General features: G+C 39.3%; 2 protein-coding genes across 7 annotated transcripts in view; one reads left to right on the forward strand and one right to left on the reverse strand.

The window, feature by feature from the left end:
* The window catches only part of LOC105005954 (immunoglobulin kappa light chain-like), an 82,636-nt gene that overhangs the window by 47,973 nt on the left and 15,943 nt on the right, over window positions 1-18,720 (reverse strand). The window lies entirely within an intron of this gene.
* LOC105005953 lies at window positions 626-6,061 on the forward strand. Of its 4 annotated transcripts, none has more exons than XM_029123075.2 (9): window positions 626-705; window positions 2,227-2,365; window positions 2,460-2,852; window positions 3,628-3,859; window positions 4,092-4,199; window positions 4,279-4,436; window positions 4,524-4,730; window positions 4,860-5,089; window positions 5,190-6,061. In XM_029123075.2, the coding sequence occupies exons 2-9, from the start codon at window positions 2,346-2,348 to the stop codon at window positions 5,345-5,347; spliced, it is 1,506 nt and encodes a 501-aa protein (XP_028978908.2). In that variant the 5' UTR covers window positions 626-705; window positions 2,227-2,345; the 3' UTR covers window positions 5,348-6,061. The 4 variants fall into 4 exon arrangements, with proteins under 4 accessions (XP_028978908.2, XP_028978911.2, XP_028978910.2 ...); XM_029123078.2 differs by having other exon boundaries at window positions 3,697-3,859; XM_029123077.2 differs by having other exon boundaries at window positions 3,667-3,859; window positions 5,190-6,060.

Consider the following 18,720-nt stretch of genomic DNA (forward strand, 5'->3'; position numbering starts at 1 on the left):
TTGCACACACTGCAGCAGGGATTTTGGCCCACTCCTCCATACAGCTTACCTCAGTAACCTACCAGTGGTATGGGCGGAGTAAAATGCCAGCAACAATTGCAAATACATAGGGCCCCTTGATCTTTTAGCATATAATCACTCTATACAGTCTCCTGAACATTTGCTAAAATACATTCACAGCGGCATATAGAATAGTTTATTCTGTATAAGGCAAAACGAATGTGTACAGTCTATTATAGTGTTTTGCATTGGGGGCAAAATAAGGTGTGGATAATATTGTGTGGCTAGATGTAGCATGCCATACCCCAGGATTAGACAGGTTTTTCATACTCTACACACTTTCATGAACATTTTCTACATTGCCTTCTCTGTGCCACATGCAATCGTTTTTGATCTGTGAAGCAATACCTATTCCATAATTCGCATTGTCTGAATTTTGACCTTGGAACATGTTTTAATGCCTACTTTTTATTGAAATTACTCAATTAATGTTATTAATTGTTGTCAATGTTTTGCGAGGTACATTTCCTTAAACTTTGAATAAATTCAAACTATATCAGTTTTGAAGTATTTCGTTGGCTTCTTTTTTATTCTGAAATGTTCAACATTTTTGTGACCCGGAAGTGTTTTCTTAACAATTCTTGTGACGTTGTTTCAACATGAAAACATGCTGGAAAAACGAGTATTTTTCCGTGTTAATTATTGGTAAGAAACTATCGAAATGTTCAACCAATATACATCTGAGTCGTGCAATGTAACTAGTTTCCCATTCTAAAAATCGGGTGCATTTGTGCGTTTTCTGAGTAACATTCTGTTGGTCCATAACAAAGTATATGTTTGGTAAGAATCAACATTCAAAGTTAACACGTGAAACTTGTAGTACCACATATCGCCATATGAATATTGTGATTGTCAAGATAATTTTACTTTTCAATGGGGTGATTGAGATTTAATCGGATGATGTAGGCTGTTGGGTTTTTAAACTGAAATAACGGCTAGCTCCAGATTTACGTTAGCGAGCCTCGTTATCACTGATTAATGTCCGGTAGTAGAATCATTTAATAATAATATATTGTTGCTACATCTAGCAACAATATATGGTGTCTCGGGAGACTAGGCAGACTATTTTACGTAAATCCATGGCACCCGATTTCCTATGATATGTTACGTTAGATTATATTAAAATGCAATATCAAAACGTATTATTCATTACACAATGTGGTTATGGTTAAGGTTTGCCTTATGGTTAGAAAAAACACTTAAAACTTCAAAAAGATTAATGTTGTTGCACCACTACTCGCCTCCCCTGACTGCAAGTTCGTGTCTGGAGCAGTGGGTAGACCACCGGTATGTGGAGCGGAAGGTTCCCGGTTGGAAACACGACCTACTGTTTTTTGAGTGGATTATTACTCTTAATGTTACTTTACTAAACGTAATATATATCTACAAAATAGTCTGGAAAATATTTTAACGTAAAATAGTCAGGTTAATCCTCCTGAGACCAAGTTGATAATACCGAATAGGTGGAGCCTGGTTGCAGCCAACGATTTAGGCTAATAGTATTTGAATTACAACCTGATACCTGTTTATTTGAAGACAATATGTTGGAGAATTCTGTGAAATCATTAATTCAACTGCAACCATTAGTTCAGCCAACAATACCTTACTCTATGTAATGGCATTCTGAGTCCTAATAGACCTAATTTTAAAGCCATGTGCAGAGCTGGTTTAGCAGCATAACATTCTAATTTCTTTTTACATAATGATTATATGTTTGCTTCATATCTGCAAAATAATTAAAATGCTATTAGTTCCACTTTAAGCTGTGGACACAATTGTTTTTAATGGAGACGATGCATCAGAACCCCATAAACTCACATGTTAATGTGGTGCTGCTAACTCCAGGGTTCAAGCTCAAGGACGGGATGGTGCATTTCTTCTTACTACTACTTGTTCTATTTTGTTTACTGACATTTGCAACAACAAAAAAAGAAAATGAAATAAGACCAAAAGCTGATATTCATTATGATTAACATAGATGAGGCCAATCTCTTCATGATTAAGGCTTTTTATGTTGAATGTATCTTAGAAATGTTATTAAACCTTTAAACACAGCGGAGACTAAGGAGTAACAGTAGTAAATCAATTTGTTTTCAAGTAAACAGCTTTAGCACTTTTTTACTGAAAGCAACATGTTTACCTTACCTTGTTTAACCCCACCCCCAGAATCAATGTCTATTAACACCTGGGGATGAGATCAGCCTTAAATAGGGGCTTTCAACTCCCCCAGCTCACTTCTTCAACTCAAGTACAACGCTCATCTCAGTTCAGATCAACTCTTCAAAATGTCTTCCAACAGAAAAAGGTATATTCTGGATTTTTCTTATTCAAAGTTCCTTTTAATGTTCCCTGTAAAGTGATTAAGTGAATTCAGATTTGTTTTCTCTCCTGTCCTTCAGCAAACCAAACAGACGTCTGTTCCTGTGTGAGGTTTGTTTGAAGCCTCAAGTTTGTCTCTCTAAACATCTCCGGCATGTTTGTATGAAACACTCTACACCTGAACAAGTGAAAGAGAAAGTTCGGGCTGCAAAAGTCTCTGCTCGTAAATTTGAAACAGTCGGCAGGTTTTGGGACTACAGGCTTCTCCGAAAAACCCTCAAGAGTGATGAGGACAGGACCAAGATGGTGGACATGCTGAAGGAAAGGGGTTTTATTGTTACTAATGTCCCTAAACCATTGATTGCAGTCCCTCCTGCTCAACACCAGGAAGAAACTGTTCATCCAGAACAGGAACTTGATACACCAACTGCACCACCAGTGGGGTCAGGTGACCCCGGGGAGTTTCATCAAAAGTGAGTTTTATTTAATTAATTTTTTTTACTGCATAACAACACCCTAACATTATCCTTGCAGACATGCATTTGATAAACAAGACCAAACACAAAAATCCAAATGAACATTGCGCTTTCAAACATCAAAACACCCATTTAAAACACATTTACACAGAAATAGGGTCAATACCACATTTCATGTAGACACAACCCTACAAACATCCGCGTAGACACAACCCTACAAACATCCGCGTAGACACAACCCTACGAACATCCGCGTAGACACAACCCTACGAACATCCGCGTAGACACAACCCTACAAACATCCGGGTAGACACAACCCTACGAACATCCGCGTAGACACAACCCTACAAACATCCGGGTAGACCCAACCCTACAAACATCCGCGTAGACACAACCCTACAAACATCCGCGTAGACACAACCCTACAAACATCCGCGTAGACACTACCCTACAAACATCCGCGTAGACACTACCCTACAAACATCCGCGTAGACACTACCCTACAAACATCCGCATAGACACAACCCTACAAACATCCGCATAGACACAACCCTACAAACATCCGCGTAGACACAACCCTACAAACATCCGCGTAGACACAACCCTACAAACATCCGCGTAGACACAACCCTACAAACATCCGCGTAGACACAACCCTACAAACATCCGCGTAGACACAACCCTACAAACATGCATTGTTTTGATTCTAAACATTTAAAACAGACATGTACTCAGTGGTGTAATGTCATGATAATTCAAATTTACATTGTAGGTGTATTAACAGATTACATTTTCTGACAATGGGCATCAGCACGCCTTTTGATTGCCAGCTGATCCTTAGGGTTGCTAAGAAGGACTTCAGGGCTGTCATTTCAAAGCTAGTGAATGCAACAGCTGAATCACCACCACTGGATCCAAAGGAACACTCTCTAGTTGTGAACTATCTGGTGGCTCTCCTGACGCTAAAGCTCCTTCTGCACGCAAGGGTTATTAGAAACATGACTGTAAGTATGAATTACTCCTGCATTGATTCCTTCCATGTTATGGTTGTTTTTAAAACAATAGAGTAGATTTATCTGGGGTAGAGATGGAAAGGTGTCCTTGTGGTGTGGTGTCTGAATCCACTACCCGAAACCATGACAGGGACAGCTTTGTTCTGTCTCTGAGCAATATAGTTAATTTCCCCTCCTCCCCACTTGGCAAGAGATGTAAGTAACAGTAAAATAATGTTTTCAGGTCACTGATTGGCTTAATAGAGTGAAGACCAAATTCAATGGCAAAGAATATGTCGTTGTGGGAGGGAGGCAAACAGCTGCCTTTGCCCTGAATCAACACGAGGAGATGGTGAGTTGAAACATGTTTGCAGTGTGCTTCTTCACTGTGAACATGGCACAATAGTAACTTTTATGATCCTATTCAACAGTGGTTTCAGTATTATTATATTGAAATACGTCCAGAACGGCTCAGGAACAATCCGAATTCAGGAGCAATGGTTGATCGCTCGGATGAATTGTTCTTCCTCAACTCCAAAGGAATGAATATGTGCAATCTCTGCACTGACCTTGAACGGTTTCTAAAACAGTACGTTGTTACTGATTTATTTAAACCTTTAGTCCTTCATTAGTCCTCTCTAATATACATAAACATGTTTTTTGTTTGTTTTTTTAGATACAAGTGCCCAAAGGTGACCATAAAACATACAAGACACTCCTTTGAGGACGCCGCCGATGAAAGCTTGAACAGCACTGAGGTGTCCCTGATTTCTAATTATATATTACAGTCAGGTGCAACTTCTGAAAATGACAACCTCATGCTACATCCTGAAAACGTCGTCCAGGCATGTGTTCTGCTCAGCAAGTTAGCAAGGGACCCAAAGTATGTACCCATGGAAAATATACACAAAATATCCAATCCAAAGGTTTCAATGGTCCAACACTTTTCTTTGTCTGGGTTTGTAAAGTGCTAATTATTTATCAATAATATGTTTATTGTTTTATTTTTTAGTCCCGAATCAAACAAGGCAGGGCCATCGAGGACATTAACGAGAGAGTACCGATCAATCAGGATGGACAGGCAGAAAATTTATGAAAGCTTTACCCAAGCATATCCAGTGAGCTTGGAAGGCGTTGTCCCCGCATTTCCACTTAGAGGAACGCTGACTGGGGTGCATGACCGCTATTGTACTGACAGATGGAGGAAGAGTCAGAGAGATTTGCGGACAGAGCATGTCTTGTGTACGTATAATTCATAATCCTGTGTAACAAGATGAGTATGAATGGTGTTCAAATGCCGCTGGACATGTGGACTAATTCTCTTTTTATTTTATTTGGTTAGCGCACTTCTCTAGCCAGCTGCCAACTGTGGAGGATATCAAGAAGTGGATGTCCAGACAAAACTGGTCGCAGAACTTCCTGAATCCACAAAACGTTCAGACAAAACTGGCTGCAAAACTTTCTGAATCCACAAAACGTTCAGGTGGCATGGATGCTTAACCGGGAGATGAGCTCCAAAGCGGGTGGTCTGGTCACCCAGGAGTAGTTGGATGTCCCGAGGTGGAATTGCTTGGTGTCCGAGGTGGCAGTGAAGGCCTTAGGTGTGCTTTCCTCCTGGTCTTTTTTCCCGTTGATGTCATTCACCTTGGCGAAGGGTTATCCCAGGCAAAAACACCAAATGGGCTTCATGTTCTTCATGGATGAGAATGGGACTGCAAGAACCACTGATCCAAAAGACTCCTGCCATCCTGACTTTCAAAACCATTACCATTTTTGGGTGTTGTCTTGCTGTTGCCTCTCCAGTGCACCTGTTGTCACTCTCATTTGCACCAAAACAGGTGACATTGCTTCACAATCACTTAAACTAAAATCTAACTGGACAGATTGTTATCCCTGAAGTTTAATTGGTGTCATACTGTGATGATAAGGTGTTCTGTAAATTTTTTGGAGCAGTGTTAGTGATTTGTCTCATTACTGTATAGAGTAAAAACACAGTGCAGACACATAGATGTTACTGATGATTGTTTCATGTTTTTAACTGGGCAAGTTAAGGAAAGAAAATACCTCAACAAACCTCAATATAATAAATTTGCTTCAAACAAATCTGTTTTCAAAAGGCTGAAACATACGTTTGAAAGAGCAATTTGAAGTAAGATACTGTTGGTCCTTCCAAACACGGTACACTTCACCATCACCATTGTAACATAACATATACCACCTGTGGTACCGCACATTGTGTGATTTGTTTGATAACTTCCACATTTCAGTGGTGTGATTGGTGTGTTCTAATTGAACTTGCTGATATCTAATTTGATGCTGTAGGATCTTTAATCTGTAGTACAGTACAAGTACAATACAATGAAAGGCAGTTAATATCTAACCAGAAGTGAAAATTGAAGAGGGCAGTCATTGTTCAAGTATTAATTACTTGCAAATAAGAGAGACGCGTCAAACGCTTACAAACATAATCGTCCGAGGAGTCTCTAACTCTATACAGGTCATTCAACAGTATATAAGGAAGGAAAAGGGGTGTGGTAAGATGCTGCCCATCTGTCGTATGTCAATAAAACACATTCCCTTTGTTCTATTACTTCCTAAGCTTCACACAAAGGACAAGCTCTCCTCCCCCCCATAGGTAACTTTTCAAATTTAAGAGTTCCAACAGAACCCGGACAGTCAATGATGCCCCCTTGGCAAATACCTGATCCCCCACATTCCTTTTCTAATTTGAATAAGGGGCTCTCAGTCCTTTAATCAGTGAGGATACATTGGTTAGAGACATTTCCACAACAGCAAGTAGGAATGCTAGTTAACGACAGTATATAAAATGTACAGGTGCATCTAAAAAAATACATATTGTGGAAAAGTTCATTTTTCCTGTAATTCAAATCAGAAAGTGACACTTTCATATATTCTGCACTGAACAAAATTATAAACACAACACTTTTGTTTTTGCTCCCATTTATCATGAGCTGAACAAAAAAATCTAAGACTTTTTCTATTTACACAAAAGGCCTATTTCTCTCAAATATTCTTCTCAAATCTGTGTAAATCTGTGTTAGTAAGCACTTCTCCTTTGCCAAGATAATCCACCTCACAGGTGTGGCATACTGTGGGGAGAACAAGTATTTGATACACTGCCAATTTTGCAGGTTTACCTACTTACAAAGCATGTAGAGGTCTGTAATTCATATCATAGGTACACTTCAACTGTGAGAGACGGAATCTAAAACAAAAATCCAGAAAATCACATTATATATGATTTTTAAATAATTAATTTGCATTTTATTGCATGACATTAGTATTTGATCACCTACCAACCAGTAAGAATTCCATCTCTCACAGACCTGTTCGTTTTTCTTTAAGAAGCCCTCCTATTCTCCACTCATTACCTGTATTAACTGCACCTGTTTGAACTCGTTACCTGTATAAAAGACACCTGTCCACACACTCAATCAAACAGACTCCAACCTCTCCACAATGGCCAACACCAGAGAACTGTGTAAGGACATCAGGGATAAAATTGTAGACCTGCACAAGGCTTGGATGGACTTCAGGACAATAGGCAAGCAGCTTGGTGAGAAGGCAACCACTGTTGGCGCAGTTATTAGAAAATTGAATAAGTTCCAGATGACGGTCAATCTCCCTCGGTCTGGGGCTCCATGCAAGATCTCACCTCGTGGGGCATCAATGATCATGAGGAAGGTGAAGGATCAACCCAGAACTACATGACAGGACCTGGTCAATGACCTGAAGAGAGCTGGGACCACAGTCTCAAAGAAAACCATTAGTAACACACTACGCCGTCATGGATTAATATCCTGCAGCGCACGCAAGGTCCCCCTGCTCAAGCCAGCGCATGTCCAGGCCTGTCTGAAGTTTGCCAATGACCATCTGGATGATCCAGAGGAAGAATGGGAGAAGGTCATGTGGTCTGATGAGACAAAAATAGGGTAAACCCTAACCCCTGTCATGCAATAAAATGCAAATTAATTATTTAAAAATCATACATCATCCATGTGATTTTATGGATTTTTGTTTTAGATTCCGTCACTCATAGTTGAAGAGTATCTATGATAAAAATTACAGACTTCTACGTGCTTTGTAAGTGGGAGAATCTGCAGTGTATCAAATACTTGTTCTCCCCACTGTATCAAGATGCTGATGAGACAGCATGATTATTGCACAGGTGTGCCTTAGGCCTAGGCTGGCCACAATAAAAGGCCACTCTAAAATTGGCAGTTTCACTGTATTGGGGGGGTCCGGGAGGGTCCGAAAACCAGTCAGAATCTGTTGTGACCACATTTGCCTCATGGAGTACAACTTTCGCATAGAGTTGATCAGGTTTTTGATTGTGGCCTGTAGAATGTTGGTCCACTCCTCTTCAATGGTGTACCGAAGTTGCTGGATATTGGCAGGACCTGGAACACGCTGTCGTATACGTTGATCCAGAGCATCCCAAACATGCTCAATGGGTGACATGTCCGGTAAGTATGCTGGCCATGCAAGAACTGGGATGTTTTCAGCTTCCAGGTATTGTGTAAAGATCCTTGCAACATGGGGCGTGCATTATCATGCTGCAACATGAGGTGATGGTCGTGGATGAATGACACAACAATGGGCCTCAGGAGCTCATCACGGTATCTCTGTGCATTCAAAATGCCATCAATAAAATGCACCTGTGTTTGTTGTCCATAACACATGACCACACCACAACCACACCGCCACCATGGGCCACTCAATCCACAACGTTGACATCAGCAAACCGCTCAACCACACAACGCCATACACGCTGTCTGCCATCTGCCCTGTACAGTGAAAACCAAGATTCATCCGTTAAGAGAACACCTCTCCAAAGTGCCAGACGCCATCGAATGTGAGCATTTGCCCACTCAAGTCAGTTACAACGACAAACTGCAGTCAGGTCGAGACCCTGATGAGGATGACCAGCATGCAGATGAGCTTCCTTGAGACGGTTTCTGACAGTTTGTGCATAAATTCTTTGGTTATGCAAACCATTTGTTGCAGCAGCTATACAGGTGGCTCAGATGATCTTGGAGGTGAAGATGCTGGATGTGGAGGTCCTGGGCTGGTGTGGTTAGACGTTCTGTGGTTGTGAGGCCGGTTGGATGTACTTCCAAATTCTCTGAAATGCCTTTAGAGATGGCTTATGGTAGAGAAATGAGCACTCAATTCACGGGCAACAGCTCTGGTGGACATTCCAGCAGTCAGTATGCCAATTGCACGCTCCCTCAAAACTTGCGACATCTGCGGCATTGTGCTGTGTGATGAAACTGCACATTTTAGAGTGGCCTTTTATTGTGGCCAGCCTAAGACTCACCTGTGCAATAATCATGCTGTCTTATCAGCATCTTGATATGCCTTACCTGTGAGGTGGATGGATTATCTCGGCCAAGGAGAAGTGCTCACTAACACAGATTTAGACAGATTTATAAACAATATTTGAGAGAAATAGGCCTTTTGTGTACATTGAAAAAGTCTTAGATCTTGGAGTTCAACTCTTGAAAAATGGGGGCAAAAACAAGTGTTGCGTTTATAATTTTATTCAGTGTATGTAATGTATCCCCATTTCAAACAATACAAAATCCTAAATACGTTTTGTGTGCGTCACACCTGTTTGAAGACCCAAGTACCCAGCCTAACTTAGTAATAATGGTTGCTGCACTGTAATCAAATAATGTATAGTACTTAGCCTATTCATGCAAACCACTAGCTACATGAATGCATGTCCTGCATTAACATTAAACAATTACAGTACAAACTTTGGGTTCCCTCAGAAAACAACATGAGTTTATGTCCTGTATCAACATAAAATAGTAGACTGTGCATTAATAAATTGCAACAAAAAATGAAACGGTATATGTAAGGTGCAAGATTTTGTCCAGTTGAGGGTTGTTTATGTATGTGGGGAGGGGTAATAGAGTTGTCCAGTTGAGGGTTGTTTATGTATGGGGGTTGTTTATGTATGTGGGGAGGGGTAATAGATTTGTCCAGTTGAGGGTTGTTTATGTATGTGGGGAGGGGTAATAGATTTGTCCAGTTTAGGGTTGTTTATGTATGGGGGTTGTTTATGTATGTGGGGAGGGGTAATAGATTTGTCCAGTTGAGGGTTGTTTATGTATGGGGGTTGTTTATGTATGTGGGGAGGGGTAATAGATTTGTCCAGTTGAGGGTTGTTTATGTATGGGGGTTGTTTATGTATGTGGGGAGGGGTAATAGATTTGTCCAGTTGAGGGTTGTTTATGTATGGGGGTTGTTTATGTATGTGGGGAGGGGTAATAGATTTGTCCAGTTGAGGGTTGTTTATGTATGGGGGTTGTTTATGTATGTGGGGAGGGGTAATAGATTTGTCCAGTTGAGGGTTGTTTATGTATGGGGGTTGTTTATGTATGTGGGGAGGGGTAATAGATTTGTCCAGTTGAGGGTTGTTTATGTATGGGGGTTGTTTATGTATGTGGGGAGGGGTAATAGATTTGTCCAGTTGAGGTTTGTGTGTGTTTGTTGGGAGCGGGCTACAGTTGTGCTCAAAAGTTTGCATACCCTTGGAGAAGTGGTAATATATGTACCATTTGTAAAGAAAACATGATTTCCAAAGTTTATTAAACTGATAGCGAAATTATTTATTCAAATAGTGTAAAATTACTGCCTTCCAATAGTTGGCAATGGCATGTCTGTTGAGGAAGAGTGGAAGTGTATTTGACGAAGAGGAGGGTCTGGCCCAACCATGCCAAGTCTCCAACACACCCTGGGTTTTGTTAATCAGGGGTCCTGGATAACATGTACTTCTTTATACATCTGGAACACCAGGTGTGGGCCATCAGCCCCACCCTCCTGAGCTCACCTGGAGAGGTGTGAAAAACTGAGCAAACTGGAATGTAACTAAATGCATGATATAGTGGACATTGATCTGTAGTGTTTGGATTTCCCCTGTTCCCCATAAAGGGCTGAATAGTCTGATATGCTTTATTGTACTGTATGGGTTATGGATCAAACTTTACAAGAACATTGTAGAAATGTTTGTCCTTGTTGCATGTCTGACAACTACTGGCAGCAACGCCCCGTCCATTTGATAATTTAGCATTGTTAAGTAAGACAGTTCCTGTCCTTTGTGTTCATTGTGTTTGCCAAGGCAAAGTAATGCAAATCACTTTTTAGGGGTGTGTTTTAGACATTTCTGATTTTAGGAAAAATTGCCATGTCTCCAAAAAGTAATTTGAATTTGTCCTCGTTAAACAGACATCCCAACATGTTGTGTTGTCATATTTAGGAGTTAGTTAAAGTTAGAGAGACCTTCCAACATTTTGTGTTGTAGTCATATTTAGGAGTCTATCATTAGTGGAAAGTCCTAGCACACCTATGTGCTTCGATACTTATGTATACTTTTAGACTTGTTGGGAGGACTGTGAATCGTGTTGGTATGTAACTATGTTTTGTATTGTAACTTTATTACTTAATTGGAATAAATTGTATTAATTTTGAATATAGATTACAGCATTCCCTGTTCAACTTCACACTCCAGCAAGTAGGGCTACTGATAATCTCACACACAGTGACCAAACTTGGCATCCCTGAGTCCTTGATTTCTAAGCAGTCTGGTTAGTCCCACGAACATAGGACATTGACTAGTCATCCCTGAGTCGTGGGTTTCGTAACATTTTGTGTAGCCCCAGGAACACATGCCATTTTACTATATGGTTCATGTTAAATTACCTAAACCTTATGAGCATTTATGATTACTGATATAGGCATACACACATATCTAAGTCAAAGTGACCAGACTTGGCATCCTTGAGTTCTAGATCTCAGACCAGTCTGGGTGGACCCAGAAACACATGTAATTTTAATGTTAGGCTCGTGACGAAAGGAGTAGCTAACCTTTACTAAGGCATTCACAATAAAATTTATTTACAAACAATATGGAGTCAGATTATAAACATATATTACAGGTATAGCTAATGGATAGCTATCAAGTTTATAATTTATCTTCCACTTGCTGCACTGAGATTTATAACTGAATGTCTTATTAACAGAAAAATATAAATTCCACTATAAACTGACACGGTCACAGTTAGGATTAGAACTTAACTGGCTGAAATCTTATTCTCAGGATAAATACAGATTGCATTATATACTAGACTGATTCAAATATTATAGAGGTGATCCTCAAAAAATTTCAATATTGTGGAATAGCTAAATTTTTTCTCGTAATTAAAATAAAAAAACTGAAAAGTGAAATATTTCAAGCCTTTTTTGTTTCGATCTTGATGATGACGGCATACAGCTTATGGAAATCAAAAACCCAGTACCTCAAAAATTTGAATAAATAATGTATAATACAGAAAAGTCGACCTTAGAAGAGCTCACTTACAATCAAATTACCCATGAGCCTTTGGCTCGAAACAAGGCTTAGTAAGTCAGGAGCATGAGAAAGCTCACCAGAAGCATGTTTTAAAAAAACTGTAATGCGCAAAGAGCGCAAAAGAGACAGAGATGACAAAGGACAGATTACTCTATCTTTTGATTTGGAAAATGTTATTTTATGTACATGTGCAGAAATCAGTTCTTTCTTCTGCAAAAGAAAGATGAATATGTACAACCTTGCAGCTCACAGCTCAGTCACCAGAAAAGGGTACTGTGCTGTGTGGAGAAAGTCCTTGTCAGGAAGAGGAGGAAATGACATTGTTCTGTTGTCAGATTTCTAAACTCAGAAACAGAAAAAATATTTAGAAACTATTTCGTGCCACAGTGAATGTATTGTACAAAATCCCCTGGAATTTGTAAAGTCACAAATATAATGTGAAATCATGGGGCACTGTGTGCTACATCCATCCAGCAAAACTATATTTTCTAGTCCCTCTTTAACCCCCAATACCACACACTATACTGTACATGGAATTCATATTGCCTCATAATTTACTAGCTATTGGCTTTTATTAGGAGTCTGGCAATTCATGATGTGTTTTGGAGAATGGTTAATTGGGAAGGAGTACTTGGGTAATAAGTAGAGAATAATGTTAAGACAGAATTGCCGAATAATGTTAAGAAAATAAAGATGAGTAAAACAGTAAAGTAAAAGGATGATTTACAATAGCCTACATGAATAAATATAATTGACTATTTCAATTAAATACAGAAAATAATTTTGATTGAATTCTACTGTGTGGGCTATTATTATCCATGCATTAACACATGCATTGATCTTGTGTGTTCAATCTTTGTTCTTCTGACCCATAGTCAGCATACAGCTTCTGTATGTTTTCCACTGACCTCCAGAAACTCGGCCTGACCTCTGACTTGGACATCATGGAGGCACCTGAGCCAACACCGTTTCTAGAGGTGTGGGACCTCAGGGAAGAAAGAGGAGACCAATGCTACAAGGCCAGGTGGGAGATCACTGGAGAGAATAAAAACCTACTAGATGATATCACCTCACTGAGAAATGGTGTTATAATTCTGTTTGTTTACAAACTCTTAAAAGAATGTGTGTGGGCGCGTATATCAGTGTCTGTAAATGAACGTAAGATATAATTCCTTAATAAAGGCAAATGTATTCAGTAATTCCATTCATTTATTCAAGCTAGCATATTTTATTACAGTAATTCTAAGTAAAATCTACAACAACATAAATTCAAACAAAAGAATGGACCACTAAATCAAAATAAAATTCACTTTTGACAAAACTATCCAGAGTCATCTGACTACACTAATTGTACAGTTGATGTGTCAACATTGTTTCGGTTTTGCATGGATATTTTATCGAAGGTGTATAGCAAGAGGAACTGTAGTCAATGGTTCAGGGACATTAAAAACAATGTAACCCCTTTCCTTCAGCATGTCCACCATCTTGTTCCTGGCCTCATCATTGCTGATGACTTCTTTGAGAAGATTGTAGTCCCAAACCCTGCCAACTTCTAGGTACCGAATAGTTTCTGCATCCCGAACTTTCTCTTCCAGTTGTTCACGCGTAGAGCCTTTCATGCAAACCCTCCGGAGATGTAGAGAAAGACAATGTTGTTGCTTCCAACAAACTGGACACAAGAGCACGTATCTGTTGGTGTTCCTGAAAGATAGTGGAGAAAATACATGAATCAATGACTTTACATTTAATATGATCAAACACTGGGTAAGAAAATCCAAGAACATACCTTTGTCCAGCAGAAGACATTTTGAAGAGTTGATCTGTACTGAGAAGTGAGCTGGGGAGAGTTGAACACCCCTATTTAAGGCTGATCTCATCCCCAGGTGTTAATGGCCATTGTTTCTGGGGGTGGGGTTAAACAAGGTAAGTTAAACATGTTGCCTACTGTGGAAAGGTGTTAAAATGGTTTAATTAAAAATAAAGAGCCATACAAATAGTACTCCCCTGGGTAGTTTATAAGTTTAATGACATACAACATGCATCAGGCTCCAACATGAAAAACATAATTAATTTACCATGAATTGTCGAAATTGTAGAAAGGTGTTAAAATGGTTTAATTTAAAATAAAGAGACATACAAATATCACTCCACTGTGTAGTTTATACGTTTAATGATATTTCTACAACGTGCATCAGGCTCCAACATGAAAAATATCATTATTATCTATGACTTTATATGTAAGAAATATGACATGCAAACCTCGACATGCAAATGTGAGTTTTCTTTTTTCTTTATATGTAACACATTGCAAAATTTACTCTACGCATACTAATGTGCATATTCTTTTTTTATGTACTGCAGTATTGTATAGTACTGACTTTTCCCAGTAAACTTTTACCTAGTCACTCAAACCTTCCTTGTTGAATTTTTTGAAAAGGAAAGAAAAAGGTGCCGTGGTCTCTTAATTATTTCCGGAGCTGTATAAAAAAAAACATTTCCAGGGTGGACTGGCCAATTTATTGACACAATAACTATGTTTTGAAGCATGAATTAAATGTTTTGTGTGCGTTACCACATTTTGCAGACATGCCATAGCGTTGTGATGTCCCATGAAACTGTTATGACAATTGCACTTACAGTTTAAAGAATGTTAAGACTGTTTAAAAACTGTTGAGAAAAACTGTAACGTTTAACTCACTATTTTCACATTAGCCTAAGGACTTGATATGCACTACCCATCAGTAACTTTGACTAAAACTTGGGTTTGTTGTCTAATCAACTGTAACATACAGTATTCTGTCTCCTGGCATTTGGTCATACCTTGTCCACCTCACAATGGGTACCTTCATTTTTAATGCACTGTGGGAAACATCTTTTGGCATGACGAATCCAAACCTGACATTGGTCACCAGTGATGTAAAGACATGTCTTATCCATGGGCTGTGGGAGGGTGACATGCTCACAGGGATGGTGGTTATGGACCCTCCACCTCCATAATGAAAAGGTGTTTATGGGGCCAGTTCTAGGGTCAGGGATTAGCCCAAAACCATTCCTGAATCACCTCTGAATGGTGAAACCTAACATTGTCCCACAGAATTTAATTGAGGAACTAAATGAGGTGTTAATAATGTGGAGGAGACAATGTGAAACATGTCTTTCAATATGTTTGTTGTACTCATTCAATGTCAGATGTGCTTAGAATTATGAAAATAGGGCTTTTTTGATGATCTGTTGTGTTTTTTTGTACTGAGAGTAGTGAAATATTACCACAAACCTGTGTGAATAGTACCAAATCATAAAAAAAAAATACTTGAATTGATCATCACTCAACCTTTTCCTGAATATACTGTATGTATTCCACATTGTTTTGACTGATACGTTCAGATTAAAGAGTACAGAATCACCACCCTGAGCCCTTAGACTTGTATGTGACCTTAATGGGATTCAAACTCACATCCTTGCAGTTGACAGTGCTGTGCTCTGACAAACTGAACCACAAAAAGACCACGGCAAATAAAGGACATGGTTGCCATCCATGGTAGTAACCATAACCATATAAGACAGGGTGTAAATATTTCTGTATTTCCTTGTCCTTAAGCTAAGTAGGGGCTGCCACAGTTTTATCTTATTCAATTTGGTTGATTCAGAGTGCAAAGATCGACTTTGCATGCCTTGGTTGCCTTGACTACTAGGGCAGATTTTTTTGTTTTTTGCATTGAGGCTCTGACTGACAATTTATTCTATTTAGATGTGGACACAGAGGTTGACCATGTAGTGTTCAGCAGTTAGGAGGAAGGTCAATCGCCTTCCTAATTTTTCGATACACAATTCAGCAGTTTGACCATTTAAATAACCACATAGGGCTTAACTGACTTTGACAGTTTTTTCAAGTCTCTTAAGTAGTCTTTACTTCTGCAGCCGAGTTATGTTACATTTACCTTGATGTTTAAACTGATAACTAAATTATTTACTATAATGTCAAAATAAATAGCATACTTAGTGTACAATTACTGCCTTCTAATCGTTGGCAATGGCATGTCTATTGAGGAAGAGTGGAAGTGTATTCGATGAAGAGGAGGGTCTGGCCCAACCATGCCAAGTCTCCAACACACCCTGGGTTTTGTCAATCAGGGGTCCTGGATAACATTTGCTTCTCTATACATCTGGAACACCAGGTGTGGACCATTAGCCCCACCCTCCTGAGCTCACCTTCCCCATAAAGGGCTGAATAGTCTGATATGCTTTTTTGTACTGTATGGGTTATGGGTCAAACTTTACAAGAACATTGCAGAAATGCTATTTCTGACAACAACTTGCGGCAACGCCCAGTCCATTCGGTAATTTAGCATTGTTAAGTGGGACAGTTCCAGTCCTTTGTGTTCATTGTGTTTGCCAAGGTAAAGTAATGCTAATGACTTTTTGGGGGGGTGTTTTAGACATTTCTGATTTTAGGAAAAATAGCCATGTCTCCAAAACGTAATTTGAGTTTGTCCTCGTTAAACAGACATCCCAACATGTTGTGATGTAGTCATATTTAGGAGTTAGTTAAAGTTAGAGAGACCTCCCAACATGTTGTGTTGTAGTCATATCGTGTGAATCGTGTTGGTATGTAACTATGTTTTGTATTGTAACTTTATTACTTGACCACATAGGGCTTAACTGACTTTTGACAGTTATTTCTAGTCCATTAAGTAGTCTTTACTACTGCAGACGAGTTATGTTACATTTACCTTGATGTTTAAACTGATAATGGCATTTATGTGACTAATATTGCAGCTATCAGAAAATAAGTTATTTGCCCCATGACACAATTTATATGTGCATTTCTTAGCATTAATTCTTGCGAACAGTGGAGGATTGTCTGAACTCACGACTCTGGCAAATGATTGATCTTCTTCTGCAGAGACAGAGCAGGAAACATTTACAAACGAGAAAATATTATAAAACGTTAACTAAATCTTATCTATCAAACTTGTCATATTACTACTGACACTGAAAATGTATTTTTCTGAACTAATGTATGGAGTCATTCAGTACAATCCAAGTGGGGACAATCTGTTGTGCCTTATGCCGCGTTTCCACCGCAGGAACTATAACCAGGAACTCGCTGCGTTTCCACCGCAGGAACCAGGGTGTAGAACCAGGAACGGCATTTCACCCCCAAAACAGTCCCTGCTCGGGAGGTATGACTCTCCCAGAGTACCGACACTTTGGGGTGGGGCTTGCAGTGCTGAACATTTCTGATTGGTCCAGTAGTAGTAGAGTTTACCCGCAGAAGTTTTAAACCCCCTTTTGTAAATGACCTCAGCGGAATAAATCCACAGGATTTATTAAAGGAGTTAATTTGCTTTCAAAAAAAATACAATAACATATTATGGATGGAAATCGAGCGACAGATGGACCGACGACGAAGTCTAAGCCTTGTTGAGTGTTTATGCTGACGACCAAATCCAGGGAGAATTCGAAACGGCGATTCGTGTACACGAAAATATTAAAATATAAGTTAGGTGAGCTGACCATTATTCACACCAGGAAACAGTTCCGGCAGAAGCTTAAAAAAAGTTAATAAAATTACAAGAAAATCGAGGATCACAATAACAGAAGCGGTTCTGTCCGGCGGAGCAAATGGTTTGACCGCCTACATGCGTTATTGGTTCACACGTCGGCCTTGTCGGCTGATGCTTTGTGAAGCCATGGTGGAAGACACAGAAACTGGATAGCCAGTCGGTTGAAGGGAAATCACATATAATGTCTATACGGTTATGTTTTGGAAAAGTCAGTATATTTGTATACTAGTCATGTTATTGTTTGTCATGCTATTGTTCCTCTAGACAAAAACCAATGTTAGCTACAGGAACATCAATGATGTTAGCCTAGCTAACGTCCCCTATTATCGGACACCCTCTATTTGAAATGGTAATGTATGAAGGTTAAATACTTACATTTTTGTTGCAAATCGTGAACTTCGACTTGCGCGACAGACCAGATATAATCACTTAGGCTTCATCAGAAGGCATGAAAAGTATCTAAAACTTTCTAGTAAACACGTTATTGATACTGCGATCAGGCATTTGTATCACAAATAAAGAGGAAATGAAACGTTATTGGACAAAATAGTAAGGCGGCTTTTAATAGGGGTCGTATTATTTTGCCAAGTCGCTTACCAACTAGCTGAACATTTTTATATTTCCACTAGAATTTCAGAAATAATAATTACATTCTAGTTAACATTTGTGTCTAATAATCACTAAACATTAACAACTTGATCAAATGATTACTCGGTACAAGATATTTTTCAAAACCCGCAGTTGGCTATGCCGACTGTGTTAATGTATAATACATTTATTGTGGTTTGTTTGTTTATTTTTCTTATTAGAAAAGAAGAACAGAGACACAGACTTCCTTGACGCGCTGAGGGACATGGACGACGCTAACCAGGCTGTCCTGTATCGAGGACAGGAGCAGCATGACCAATATATGCAGCTGCTATACT

This window comes from Esox lucius, chromosome 11 (genome assembly GCF_011004845.1).
Source record: "Esox lucius isolate fEsoLuc1 chromosome 11, fEsoLuc1.pri, whole genome shotgun sequence".
Lineage (NCBI taxonomy): Eukaryota > Metazoa > Chordata > Actinopteri > Esociformes > Esocidae > Esox > Esox lucius.

Bases quoted from the DNA above. Each gene is read 5' to 3' on its own strand.
- LOC105005953 (XM_029123075.2), top strand. From the start codon at position 2,346: ATGTCTTCCAACAGAAAAAG. The intron at 2,853-3,627 runs GTGAGTTTTATT...TTTACATTGTAG, and splicing joins CCCGGGGAGTTTCATCAAAA to GTGTATTAACAGATTACATT. The intron at 4,437-4,523 runs GTACGTTGTTAC...TTGTTTTTTTAG, and splicing joins CTTGAACGGTTTCTAAAACA to ATACAAGTGCCCAAAGGTGA.